This window comes from Copadichromis virginalis, linkage group LG6, assembly GCF_057382275.1.
Source record: "Copadichromis virginalis isolate Kocher_CV1m ecotype Utaka linkage group LG6, C_Virginalis_male_GT1.1, whole genome shotgun sequence".
In the NCBI taxonomy this organism is placed as follows: domain Eukaryota; kingdom Metazoa; phylum Chordata; class Actinopteri; order Cichliformes; family Cichlidae; genus Copadichromis; species Copadichromis virginalis.
The window spans coordinates 17,176,341-17,190,835 of NC_140623.1; the positions used below are offsets into that span (position 1 = coordinate 17,176,341).

Consider the following 14,495-nt stretch of genomic DNA (forward strand, 5'->3'; position numbering starts at 1 on the left):
CGAAGCCCCCATTTTATTTTATTTTTTTTAATGTATTTCCCCCCTTACCTCCCATCAGTGTTGGTAAGATGCTCTGCACCTGTACATCAACTGTGGGTCCTCCCTTTCACAGACCCTAGTAGGTGCTTAAGCAATTACACATTTTACGTAATACAGCGCTGATGGAGCCCCATGTATGCTTAGGTACATTCAGAAATAAGGGCTTCAAGCTCAGACGCCCAGGTTCCCCTGCAGTCCTGCCCAGTTTGCAGGGTTGTTATGATTGTACATTATGCAGCAGTGGCTATCTCCCACTGACCAAAGTAACTGCTTGAGATGCATGCATGCATCAGTCTGCCTGCATTTGCCTGTTGGAGTAGCCAATTCCCTGACACTGCACTTGCCTCAGGCTCCAACTACAGATAATGGGTCACTGTGTCAGACAGCATGAGGTAGAATATCCTCAAGGATGTTGGGTGTATTATGCTGGATTGCAGCCATAAAAATCGTCCTCTCTTAGCTGGAAAATGCAGAGTACAAACAAACGCGGGAAAACAACAAAAAAAAAGCATGAAAGAGAATTTATAATTCAGACAATGTAAACAAATTCGTTAATCGTGTATAATTTTAAAACGCGGTTCAAAATATCCCTTGGGGTGGGGGATTTTTATCCAGTTAATCCTAATAATTGCACGAGAGTCTTGTTAATAGATGAATAGCGCTTCATTGATTTGAATGTTCATGCTCATTTGTATTCTCCATCCATTTTAAGGATGTACTCATTCTCAGATGTATCAGGATTTTCAAGTCATCCTGCAGAGCGCAAATATATTAGTGCTGCTTGCGGGGCTCGTAGTAGCAGACTCTCATTTTTGAGGATGAATTCAAACCCGTGTTTCTGATTTGATTGCAGTTTTGGTCCTGGAAAAACTCCTTCAACTAGCTCTCAGATCCCAAGCGTTTCTGTGCCTCAAATAATGCTGATTGAAATAAGGAGAAACTCTTTGACGAGTGCTTGAAAACACAATTTGAAAAATGAGAAAAGCCTTTTCTCGTGACTGATGCTGCAGGATGTAGTCGCCGTTAAAATGAATCAACACATTATGTAAGAATGATCGCTGTCTTTAAAATATCATTAACTCTCTGCATATCCATCTGTCGTGCTTTTGGCCAGATAGGGACGTGGGGGTGGGGGGGAAGCCAGAGGAAGGAGGGGGACGGCTGATTGGTGGTGATTTACAAACACTGTGTTCTCTGGTTACCTTTTCCCAGGCTGAAGCTGCAGAACAGGCTGGTTACACATTATTTTTTCATGCCCGCATTTAGTTTGAGGTTTTCTTACATGTGTGTGCACACACTCAAAGCCAGCCAGCACTCCCCTCTCTTCTCTCACACTCTGAATCACACACACAAAAAACATACGCGCGCGCACACACATACACACCCTCTGCATGCATTCACACACCCAGGCTCTCCTTGGCTACTGAACTGCCATTGCAGTGAGATCACCACTTTAGGAACAAGGCAGCCAGGTTTAAGAGCCCAGTCTTAACAATCCTGAATATCTTATAAACCCCTTTTTATATTATTCAGCAATCACACAAGCAAAAAATGTAGACAAAGGAAACACAAGCTATGTACCTGCCTAGCTTGGACTACATTTGCATTCTTGTTGCCAAATTTTCGAGTTTCTTTTCTGTACCTCCCCCTCATGAATTACTTCAGGTTTTTATGGTTCCTCCCTATGAGCTTTCAGCGGCTTCACGCATGAGCTGAGTTGTGAGGAAAGAATCACAAATCATTGGTCAGATCACAGTGTGGTCTCCAGCAGGCACCTTACCTGCAGTGCACATTGATGTGCTAATCATGCGCATGTGTTGTATAAGCTCAGACTTTGGTTGCCTGTCGGAAGTTTCAAGGCACAGAGTCTGTAAAGATTCAAAACTAAGGTAGGAATCCGTATCGATCAGAAGTCCATGGCTGCCAGTGCAGATGTGCTGCCGGTGCAGATGTGCTGCTCGTTATTCAGCATTTCTCTAGTCGTGGGCAAATGTTGCTTCCACATTCTTTTTTTTTTTTTTTCTTTTTTCTTTTTTTTTTGTGTGTGTCACTGTTCTCAACATTCACATGAGCAACCCTCACATTTAAAACACAGTGAAAACACACACACACACACACACACACACTAAATTATAGTGATAAACAAAAAAACACACATCTTTGAAGAGAAGCATGTAATCATTCCACTGTAGCGCCAGACAGTATGGAGTCAAATGTCCAGTGGTGTTTTCCTGTGTCGCATATGAACTACAATAATACACCAAAAAAAATGCATTGTTTGTGTCAAAGGGGGGAAAAGTTAAATTTACATTTGGTTTCTGGCTTCTACGCATAATCATCCGATTATACAGTCGCAGAAGCGTTCAAGGAGCAAACTTTCAGGTTGTGTGTTTGGAGCACAACAGGCTGGACTGTAACTGTAAACAAACTGTTGCCAAATACCTTTGACCCTAAACTGCTGCGCCACGAGTACTATAATCTTGTGAGAAAATCATTGATGTTAGAACTGCAGTGATGAGTTCAATAGTAGGGTTAGGAGATGGATTGCCGTTTTTACTTCATAAGAAAACAATCACCCCACACCTGTCATTTGTTTCAATTTCAGGGTTTGTTTTGTTTTGTTTTTTAATACTTTTGGATGGCTGAGTGAACAAAACACACATTAGCATTTGGCTCCGACATCTTTACACCCATCAGATCCCTGACAAATATTCAGGGATGGGTTTTGGATGTGTTTCAGCCACATGCTGAACAAATACCTTTTCAGAAGTTAGAATTTATGACCTTTTAAATGAAGTCTCTTGTGCTTGGCCTTGCAGTTTTTTGTTTAGTTTTTTTTTCTTCCTTTTTTAAGCATTACCATTCGCCAGTGTTGACCTAACATGACCCCCTAACCCTGAGCTGTACCTTGAGATTTTAACAGTACTATAACTCTTAGCTGCTCCGCTTATCTTTCTGGTGCTTCAATTGTCAATACTTTATTGGAGATGACTCAAATTAAGAACAAGATATTGTGCATTAGTATATAATATAACTATTTCCCCCCATAACGACGATGAGTTGACGCCCCAGTTAATATCAATATAGATGTAGTTTGACGACCATTACAATGTGTTACATGTTTTCCAAGGGTAGCTCTAGTAGGCTGTATAGGCAGAGATCACATCACTAACCTCCAACTGAATCCCCTCGCCTGAATGTGATGGATTTTCACTAAATGTTTCGACAGGCTGTTTGTGTTTCTGCCTTTACAAGAAAAAGTTCTGCTGCATTTGTGGCAACAAGCACCATCAGCGAAGTGCGGCCACACCTTTGAGTGTTTGATTCTCCCCACCTTCCACACAAAGATCAGGGTCTGTGTATGGATGGGTGAGACGGAGCTGCACCCACTCTTTGCGTGCAGGCTCTCAGGAAGATACAGAGAACCCTCTTCTGCATGGGAGCTAGTATGACTGCATCAAGTCTTAGTCAGTAATGCAACTGGTCAGGTAAAATTTATAACATAACTTTTGCACCAATAATATATTTGAAAGCCGTACTGATGACAACGGGGCGAGAAAATAATAAGCTTATAAACTGATAATGAAAATACTTGTTTCTTGCAGATTTGATGCATAATTAAAGTGCATTTTGATATATATATATATATATTTTTTTTTTACGTCATACTTTTGCTGATATTACAAAGGAGCTGGGCTACAAGGATAAGGATCGGAAAAGGATTTGGTTTTGAATCCATGGGTTTACTTTTAAATCTCCAAAAGCCTTCACTGAAATATGAAATATATTTAAATATTAAAAAGAACAAGGCCAGGCTGTTAGATTGTATATTGTTTTGGCCAGACACTAAAAATCAGTGTTCATTTATTCAGCTAGATTGTTTATTCATGAGGGACTGGAGATGAGATGGTGATCACTTGCATGTGTGTTGAGAAGCCTTGCCAAAGAAAGTGGCAGGCATGGGATGAGGAAAATTGGCTTGCCCGGGCCTCTACACAGGCTCCTTTGTTTGCACGGTAGGGTAGGTGGTAACAGGGACTGGGTGGTGTTGCGTACGTGGAGGTGATGGAGAATAATAAAGAACTGACTTGCTTGTTTTTTTTCCTTTTCCTTCTGAATTATTGGCGCATTTCAAAGAATAAACCCTAATACCTGCTTGAGGAACTTGTTATACTTTGTGGTTATTTTGTGCGTACAGGCATGCTTTATCCTTTGAGTTTGGGTGTGAGTGCGGTTACCTATTATTGCATATTATTGGATTTCTGGTTGCTCAGTTCTCTCAATCAAAATTAAACACAGCACAGAAAAACACCTTTTCTGTGATGTGCCATCTCAGAGTGTATGCTGAGCTGTGTCACGGACAGATTGGTCATGTCTCTGTGCTTTGTTATGGCACATGTTAATTATTGAATCTCCAGCCCATGCATAAAAGTTTAATTTTTCCATTTGCATTAAACTTTTGCAAGACTGTGCTGTCTGTATTTTAATATGCAAAAATTCAGACGTTCTGCTAACAAAGTCTGTAACTTGCAGGAATAATTTTCTGCTTCCAGCACAGTTTAAAAAAAAAAAATAGCTCCCTGACCCGTGTCCCTTCTTGATTTTCTTTTCAAGCGCTAATGTCTTAGAACTAAATTGGTTTAGATTTTGTTTCTAAAAGAAAGTTACCAGAATGGAGTTGAATTTATGTCCAAAAGGTTGCCTCTAGCTTTTAAATACAAAATTTCCCACTTTTGTGCTTTCACTGTTACTAAGGTTTTTGTTTCTCCCCTTGTTCTTCCTCAGATGAAGAGAAAGTTGGACCATGGTCCCGAGGTCCGATCTTTCCCTTCAGGAAAAAAGCCCTGCAAAGGTCCAGAGTATCCGAGGTAAGAGAGCTTTTTCTCTCATAAGGCACCCCAGCTATCCACAGACTCATTTTCCCTTGTATTTTTGTTTATCATCTTAGGATCAAAAAGATTATGGTAGAAAATAATAAAGTAAAAATTCTTCCTCCATTGTTTTCATGCTGAACATGTTATAATTGGGACTACCAAGGCAAGCAGTAAAAAATGCCAGGAGGCATAAACAAAGGTTTGCATTGTATATGTGTAAACAGAGGGATGCTCCCTCTTCCATTCTGTCTGCACCATCCAGTCAGCCAGTGGTCCCAGATGTTTCTCTTACCCTGAATATTTAATGCCCGTGTTCACATGTAGCTCCATTAAAATTCAAACTGAACACAGCCACTTAACTGTAAATGTTGCTATGTAACTCGCTCCGTCTCAGCTTCCTCTCCCATTAAAAATGAATCAATAATGAAATCGACCCCCAGCTTCCCATTTTGCTGTCAGCAAGCAGAATGTGAGGCATCGAGGGTGCCCAGTGGATGGCTTCTGCTGCTGCCCTTACATTACAAGGCTACATGGGTACACTTTGAAGTCCTGTGCTGCCTTCCGCATCCAGATACAGCAGGAGACTCTGGGCCTGAATAGAAATATGTGGGACTGTGCACACTTTGAAGTCTGAGTTAGAAATAACACTTGCCATTTTATTAAGTATACATAGCGAGAACAAATGCTCCTCTGCAATAAATCCCGTCTCCGTGAAGGTTGTATTGATCAGTTTTTGTTGAAATGGTTTTAAAGAGGTGTTGATTCATTGTAATGCACATTCTGGAGGTTGTAGCTTGTGCTGCTGAATGGTGATGAATTGCATTGCATTATACAGAGAGGCACTAATTCAGTCGGCACTAATTCAGTCAGACAAGGTGGATATTTATTTTATTTCATTTTTTAAATTTCAATGCTTTTGTGAAGAGTAACTTTTTCTTACTGCAAATAATTATTTTTTTCTGGAAGTAATTACGATGTGATAAAGATGTACTTGTAGAGTTGTTGATTAGCTTGAAAATAATAATCATTTTTAAAGTAAATGTCAGTTTAATTGATTTAACCTATGACTTCCCAATAATAACTAAGAACGGATTTAATTAAGAAAATTGCACTAAAGTAAAAAAAAATAAAAAATTAAAATTTGCCTGCAAAATAAAAGCTTGGGCTTGATTGCTGTCATAATTGTCAGAGATAACACAAAAGATGAAAGTTGAATGTAAAAAGGTTTCGTTTTGTTTGTTTTTTTTGTCCATGCCTGATTTGATTTAGCAGAGTTTGCAGCAAAGCTTATTTAAAAAGCCCCTTCATAATGGGCTTCCTGTTATTCTCATTAAGAATATGCTGGGATGTGTAATATTTACATGTGTTTTTCTTAATTGCAGTGACAGCAGTGCTTTTACAGCCTCCACACCCCTACTTAGACTGCAATTTAGTTACGCTATTTGTCTTTAAAGGTCTCATATCAGCATTGGTCTTCAAGATGCTTTGTTTCCTCCCTTTTAAAATTACAGCCCGACGGGAATTGTCCCATGTCCGGCCACACCCACCACATTTGGCCACATAAGAACAGCCAATGGTCAGGGGCAACAGAGACGACGTATCACCTCAATCCAGCCACCCACGGGTCTCCAGGAATGGCTCCGAACATTTCAGGTGAGCGCTCTGGAGTCTTTTTCTTTTTCTTTCTTTTTCCCCACTCTTGGGCGATTCTGAACCCTCGAGGAAAAGCTCATCACAAAGCAGATGTTGCGTCCAATCAATGTTCACTTAGTCTCCGAGATAATTGCTGCCTTGTTGTTGTGGCCCAGCACATTACCATAGGCACTGTAGCGTGGAATTGGGATTAGCCGTACCTGTTCAGACTGAAAAGCAGAGTTATAAGATCTACTCTACACTTTTTATTTAACCTTTATTTAACCAGGAACTCCCGCTGGGATTAAAATCCTTTTAAAGGAAGTCATGGCCTGTGCTTTTCTTCTTCTTTTTTTCCCTCTGCGATCCTCTGAAATGGAGACGTTACTTCAGTGTGAATGTCTTCCATGAGCAAAGTTGGCATAAAAACTTTTGTCCTCTTTTTAGCCACTTAAGTAATTAACTGTCATTTACTCTAGAGACTAGCAAAGACATGATGTAATATTATAGTTTACCCCCTATTTATGGTAAATTTCCTATGTTATCATTCTCTGATGGATACAACCTAATAGAGTCATTTCTTTCATGTTAAACTGAAGCGCTAATGACTTCAAGGAAATAGGATGTCATTTAAACATATTAGCCTGGATTGGGCCTCTCTGATTTTCTATATAATGGGTTGCCATGGATTTCATTACCTAAGAGAGTTTAAACCTATTATCTTTGAACAGCAGGGTGAACCCGTGACACCTTGGTGTTTGTTTTACATATATTAGTCCTCAGGCCAGAACATCAGTCTGCTCTCTTTAATCGTACAGCTGAAGCTACAGGGGGATAAACCTCAAGTTCACATTCTGTACATTCCCCAGTCCAGTCCAAGCCTGCATGTAGCTCCCGTTAGTGAGAAACACCTCTTACATACGTGCACCATCACCGACACCTCGCATATCACATCCCAGGATTAGTTGGAGATTTTTTTTTTGTCGAGTTAAATGAGGAATCTGCTGCCACTCGTGTCTTTAGATGAAATGTAAAGATACAACAAGTGGCTACTTACATTAGCTTTGCAGAAAGAGTGGCAACAAAGGGAAACTCTTAAGATGACTGTGTTAAAGGTAACAAAATCCACCTAATGTCTAAAGCTTATTCATTAGCATATCTCCATTGTTTAATTTGTACTCGAGCAGAAGTGTAAAAACAATGGGCCTCAGTCTTAATTGTCATTGTCATTAGAACTGGTGTAAAAGATCACATGATTGCCTCTTTAGTCTTTATAGCTTGTAGACATCCTCCTTGTTGTAATCTGTTTTGTTCACAGTTGTTGTTTTTTAAAGAAAGTTTAGTTTGAGGGGCTGTATGAGAAGCTTGGACTGTTTTTTGAGTCGTCCGGGGGTTTGTGTTGCCCAGGTCTGGTCTACGGACACTTTGTCAAGCTTAAATTAGAAAAAAGCATCTTTGAAAAACACTGCAGGCTGTAGTTTGAAAGTTTACTGGACAAAAAGGTTCTCAGCACTGGTTGGGAACTGTGGAGCTCTGGTGTTCAGGTTTCTGTGGGAGTGCAAATTATCAGTTGTGAAAACACATAAGTAGCTGTTGCACAGCCCCCTCCCTCCCTCTGTCAGGGAGGGGGTCTCTTAACTGCCTGATTAGCTTTAGAACCAACACCTCTGGCTAAAGCTTTTAGCTGCCAAATTACAGGTGGTTTGCGTATGCCAGATTTTCCACCCTGCCTCGTAGCCTGTAATCATTGTCTGGATTTCAGTGCTCCACAGAGGGGAAAACAACTATGACTGTGGGGTCCAACATACGGTTAGAGAGCTGCTCAGCAGTAACTGAATGTTCAAGCAGAAGAAATAAGCATGCTGACTACTAATAATGGTCTTGATGGAGTCTAGTTCCTCGTATTCACATTTTCCACTGCTGGAAATATGCAGGTGCCTCGAGCAATCCGGTGCTGCAGTGGAGGGCACGTAGGGAACATTAAGGTGTCAGGCATCCTGCACAAGGAAGGATGCTTCCAAGGCGCTCCAATCCAAGTTCAGACTTGGAAGAAAAACGTACACAAGAACACGTAGGCGTCATTCTGTTCCCACAATGCCCCAATGCTGTTTTCAATTTGTGCTACTTGTGGATGTATACGAAATATGCTGCTGATGGTGTTAAATTAGTCCACTGCCAGGTGGTTTAGAGCAACCAGACAAAGAAAAAGGCACACAATTCAGAGGAACAGACCGAAATAAAAGCAGGGAAGGTACCTGTAATCTTTGTAAAAGTAGCAGGGACAGTTATTGTGGTTGGATAAATAAAAGCAAAGTTCATAAAATCACTTTAAAGTCATATTATTTTAACATAAACCTTCGGTTCCTCTGGGTAATCTCTTAACTTGCCTCATAGCTTTGGCTGCAAAGAAATGTTTTTACAAGTGGGTCACTGTTTTCTTTCCTCATGCACACAATCCTGTATTTAAATTGAAGGAAGAAAAAGCTTTGCATCTGTTTTATGGGAAACCAAATGCATTCAACACATTCATTAGGCTTCAAGGTAAATTACAAGAAAACTCCATAAAGCTCCTCTTTTTTTATGTTGCTGCAAAGTCATCAAATCCTGCTAGAAGCTCTGTAAACCCTAGATTTAAAATTAACTTCTTGTCATACATTTTTTTCCCAAGCATAATACATAATGTAGCGGCGAGGGAGAAAGTTTTGATCTAAAATAACATTACATTTTGCTGTGATGTTCTGTACATGACTGACACCATTGCACCTCTGGTGTTTTCTACTAAATTGGCCTTTTTTTTCCCATTGACCCAGGCTTCGACTTTGAAACAGCCACATTTAATGGTTCCCGTCTTCAAAGTAAAGTCATTTGAATAATTTCAATTTTCTCTCTCTTTGTGTTTGTGTTTGTGTGTGTGTGTGTGTGTGTCTCTGTCTGTCTTCCAGAGCTGGACTGGCCCAGAGAAGCTGCTGGCGCTGGATGAGTTGATTGACAGCTGTGAGCCCACACAAGTGAAGCATATGATGCAGGTGATCGAGCCGCAGTTTCAGCGAGACTTCATCTCCCTGCTGCCCAAAGAAGTGAGTTCCCCTCAAGCGCCTCGCCCCCTCTGCCTCGGCTTCCTGTGTATTCTGACCTGAACTCCCACAAGAAGCTTTTATATTTGTTCTCGAATGAACACACCTCAAAAAGACACAAGGCAGTCGTCTCAGCCTTGATCGTCCGTCGGTCTTCCCTCGCATCATTTTAGGGCATCCATAGTGGGTGTCTTGCTTTTTGCTCTACATCATAACTGACAAAACAAACAATGTAAAGTGGCACGCTGATAATGTGACATAGGGGATTCTTAACAAATCGGCCTCAATTTGCTGAAGCTTGTGTAGCAGATCAGAGACTTCACACCTTGTCTGGCAGGTGTCAGGATTGAGGGTGGGTGGGGGTAGCGTGGAGAGTGAGGCAATAGGATGCAACATTTCAAGGTGTTGGTGTCACTTGCTCTAAAGCCAAATATACAAACAGCTTTATGTGTGTTTGCACCGGTACATGAGACCTCTCCTTTCATTCTGTTTCTCCTTAAAAGAAAAATGAGCAAAGAAACCAAACAACAACAACAACAAGCGGCTTTGACTTCTTTTGATAATCCCACCTCTCCTCTTAGATCCAGCTCCAGGAAAAATATTAGGTGTGGCTGTCAAGTAATTTTAGCAGGACGGTCCCTGTGGGTTACACTTGAGATACAGTCGAAATTGAAACTATGAACAGATTCTGCAGAAGGCTGAGTGTCAGACTTTAAAAGCAATTTGAGATTGATTTGTAAAACTATTAAAATATCCTCTGGCCTGTAATGATGGCCGGCTTAGATGGGCTTTGGGGTGATTCAGGTATAACGGTGACTTGAAGTAGACCTAACTGTGTAGTGTAACACATTTAAACCAAGGAGAAGAGATGATTGAACAAATTAAGACTTACTTTTGACTGATTAATTTTGTGTGGATGAATCTAGCATATTAATTCACTATAGCTGAATAGAGTATAGACAGATTCTCAGTCACTATTATGGATCCATCATTAATTAAAATGGAGAAGACAACTGATTAATTGGCTGTGATGGAAAAGCAATACGAGCACATCACTTTGAGCTGTCAGAAATTATATATGATGACGACTTTACATTTTTCCCTAAACTTTTCAGATCAATAATAATTGACAGCTGGAGACCATCCTAAGTAATTTGACTCCATGCTGATGTTCGTGGCAACACACCTGAATTTGTTACTCTGTCGTGGGGTCGCTGTCATCTCATATTGTTGTCGGATAATGAAAGAACAATATTTACACAGCAGCTTACGCCTCATACTGTCAAATGAACCCGTAATCCTTTTTTATGCAGATGCACAACAATCTCTTGACCTAACAGGTGATCCAGCTCATTGCTTTTGTGCAAATATATATGTATTTGAATTTGATTGTTAGTGGAACAAAAAAGCAGGTGACTATCTTTCTGGTTTATGCTCATTTGGTTCAATGAGCTGTAGCATTGTACCTGCGCTGAGAAGCTCAATGTAAAAATTTTTACAGACATGTCGACTCATCTCAACGACTGTTGTACAAGCTACACTAATTATCCTGCATTTGTTTTCTTCGATTTTTTTCTCCCCCTTATTCCTTTTTATTCTCCTATATTTGTTCAGCACATCCACACTAGAACACTTTAATTTTATCATGTGTGCTGCGTTTATGCCTAGAACCCACACCATGTCACAACTTTAAACCCTGAAATGGACTTTTGGGGGATAGTTTTAGTTTGAAAAGTCATTAATGTGAGTTTGGATGGACAGAAACGGGACTTCTGGAAACAATCATCCAGGTTTTCATCTCACAAGACTAAAAAAGTAAACCTGTCATCTTCTGCTTTTGGCTAATCCCATTAGCTTCAATCTCACCCTATCCCTAGCATCCTCTTCTCTCACACCACCTCCTGCATGTTCTTCACTACATCCATGAACCTTTTTTGCGATCTTTCGCTTATCTTCCTACCTGGCAGTCTTCCTTTGTCCAGTATGTTCACTATCCCTCCTCTGCACATGTCCAAACCGTCTCAGCTTTGCCTCTCTCTTTGTCTCCAAACAGCTGAACCTGAGCTCTCTCTCTAATGTACTCATTTCTAATCCTGTCTCTCCTGGTCAAGCTGTAAACTCTTAGTCTATTCTTCTTGGTCAATATATGATGTACATTTAATGTACATCATATATTGACCATTAGGTTATTGAAAATATGTTATGCATGTCACCTTAAACTGTTGTTTACATCAACTGTAGAAAGTTATAGCTTCTTTTTCCTCCCCCCATTACTGCTTTACACCTTTCACATTGCTCGTCCTTGTCTTTCAACAGCTGGCTTTATACGTGCTGTCATTCCTGGAACCGAAGGACCTCCTCCAAGCAGCACAGACGTGTCGCTACTGGCGCATCCTTGCAGAAGACAACCTGCTGTGGAGGGAGAAATGCAGGGAAGAGGGTGAGCCTAACTGTTTGCAACAGATGCAGGCAGACAGACACTATGCGGTCGCCCAGCGGGAGCAGTCTGAAGCGACTGCTGTGCTTAGAATTGTGGTTATTCCTGTTTGGAAAAATGCACTTTTATTGAAAAACAAGGACATTTTAGTCCAACTGGCTTCTTTTCTACCTTCTCACAGGTATCGATGAGCCCCTTACCCTGAAGAAGAGAAAAATTGTCAAGCCTGGCTTCACTCACAGCCCCTGGAAGAGTGCCTACATCAGGCAGCACAGAATAGACACTAACTGGAGGAGAGGGGACCTCAAATCACCTAAGGTAGCTTTTCTTTCGAACTTAAATACTTCAGCCTACTCCTTTTCAAACAAATAATGGAATGATATTTTGTAATGATTGTGAAGGCACATGTTTGAAATGTTTGAAATAAAAATGAACTGAACTGAACTGAACTAAATTCCCCACAGGTTAGAGGAGTTTTACAGATCTGATCAAATGGCCTTGAGGCACAGAAAGATGGTTCAATAAGAGTCTGAAGTGTTAAACTGATGGAAAGTTAGTGAACAGTCAGGTTTGTGCTCCCAGGTATTTGTTTGGAATATTAATTGAGCTGGAGCACAGGAAAATCTTATTCTCCTTCACATTAAAGACTCGCCGTCTCTTTTACCTGTTCAGAAGCTTCTCATAGAGCATGACCAGCATGCTGAAGCTCATCCTTAATGGACCTTGTACGCTGTAGCTTTTCGTGAAACGGCTGCAGGTCATTTTAGGCCGCGACTGGCATAAATTAGTTCCCCACGCTCGTTATAGTCCTTTGCATATGCAGTGTGCCCTGTCAGTTGCTGAGCTCGCAGTCCTGTGACCCACTAGCTGAGACTGAATGTATGCAGCACTGCTTAAAGCGCTGTGTACACCTGCAGCACTTGATGACATTTTCACTTTGATGCATAAGAAGTGTTACTGTCAGCATCATTATTTGCGTTGTCATTCCACATCAAATCTTCCTCCGTGCCCTTCCCGCTTCATCTCTTTTCATGTGTCCCATTTAAAGGTGCTCAAAGGCCACGATGACCATGTGATCACCTGCCTCCAGTTCTGTGGCAATCGCATCGTCAGCGGCTCTGACGACAACACGCTGAAAGTCTGGTCAGCTATCACAGGAAAGGTAAGAGTTGAATACTGTTACATTTTGGATGTACGCAGAAGAGAAGGGAGGCAGGCACTAATACGAATAATGGGCTGTTTGCTTAATCATACTACTTTTTACACTCATTGATTAGAAGTGAAGGTAACAACTGTGTTGAATTGATTTAAATACTGTATCTTTAGTGCTCCCACTGATATAATTTTGCGTTACACTACCACATAAAAATCTTCCTGGGAAGACTGCTTTCTGTCCCAGTCTCTCCTCTCTTATATTTATCTATTTTGCAGACTTGTAACACAGCCCATGTCCACACGCGGTGTTAGTATTCATAGCTGAAGCTGGTGCAGACACACAGGCGTTGTGCTGCAGCTTTACGCTGTGTATTAAAAAGAAAGGCAGTGGTTGCTCTGTGATATTGGAGAGCGCTTTACAGATCGTGGTAAATCACAACACTTTCATGCCTCAATGCTGGACTCCTTTCTCAAAAGAAGTTTTCACAAAAAGTCCTTCATTATTTCTCTTCCCAGTCTATCCCTTTTGCTTTTTTTACTCAGATAAATGACATAAGGCTGGGCTTGAACTTGGTCTTTAAAAATGAAAACTTTCAAAGAAAAACCTCTCAAAGGGGGAAAAAAAAAAGATGTTCTGCATGATCACAGTGGGGCGTTTCGGCCTCACTTTCACATGTAAAAGAGTTGAGTTTGCTTTTCATTGCTGCGGAGATTCGGCTGAACACATAAAGTAAAGTTGGCTCTCTCCCAACTGGTGATTACATGCATATCAGTCACAGTCACATTTGCTGATCTGAACAGATCTCGCCAAGGTCATCCGATAGGCATGGAGCACAGTTTGGCTCTCCTACACCCAAAGACTAATATCTGGATGACAGGTTGCTGAATTATAGCTGCAGTAGCTCCATATTGGTGGTGGAAGCCTGTGATGAGTCACATCACCAGCAGGCTCTAAAGCCCCCCCCCCCCAAACCCACCCTGCATTCAGAATGACATCACAGACAGAGGTTATTGTATGCGCTTTCTACAATGCTAATCTGCCTCAGGATTGTTTGTTTACATTAGTCATGAAGGCGAGATGAGCCTAAATCCGTGTTTGGTTGCTGTATTCAGAGCACACATTCCCTCTGTGGATTTCATCTCTTTGCCTCCTTAGCTCTCAGCACCACAGAGAGTGAATCCCTCACTGGAGAGGAATGGCCAGTTAAGCCGAATCGACCATTTCGGTGAAGTGGCTGTCGATGCCAGTAAAACTGTAAAGTAAAAATACAATGAGATTACCGG

The 14,495-nt window shown here is 41.1% G+C and overlaps 1 protein-coding gene across 3 annotated transcripts in view; it reads left to right on the forward strand.

Moving 5' to 3' along the window:
* Positions 1-14,495, forward strand: part of fbxw7 (F-box and WD repeat domain containing 7) — a 113,592-nt gene that overhangs the window by 84,726 nt on the left and 14,371 nt on the right. For all 3 annotated transcript variants that reach the window (XM_085458985.1, XM_085458987.1, XM_085458986.1), the window contains 6 exons: positions 4,825-4,907; positions 6,425-6,566; positions 9,488-9,622; positions 11,936-12,059; positions 12,238-12,374; positions 13,105-13,218. In XM_085458985.1, coding sequence (XP_085315111.1) covers positions 4,825-4,907; positions 6,425-6,566; positions 9,488-9,622; positions 11,936-12,059; positions 12,238-12,374; positions 13,105-13,218 — 735 coding nt within the window. The remainder of the gene's footprint in view (positions 1-4,824; positions 4,908-6,424; positions 6,567-9,487; positions 9,623-11,935; positions 12,060-12,237; positions 12,375-13,104; positions 13,219-14,495) is intronic.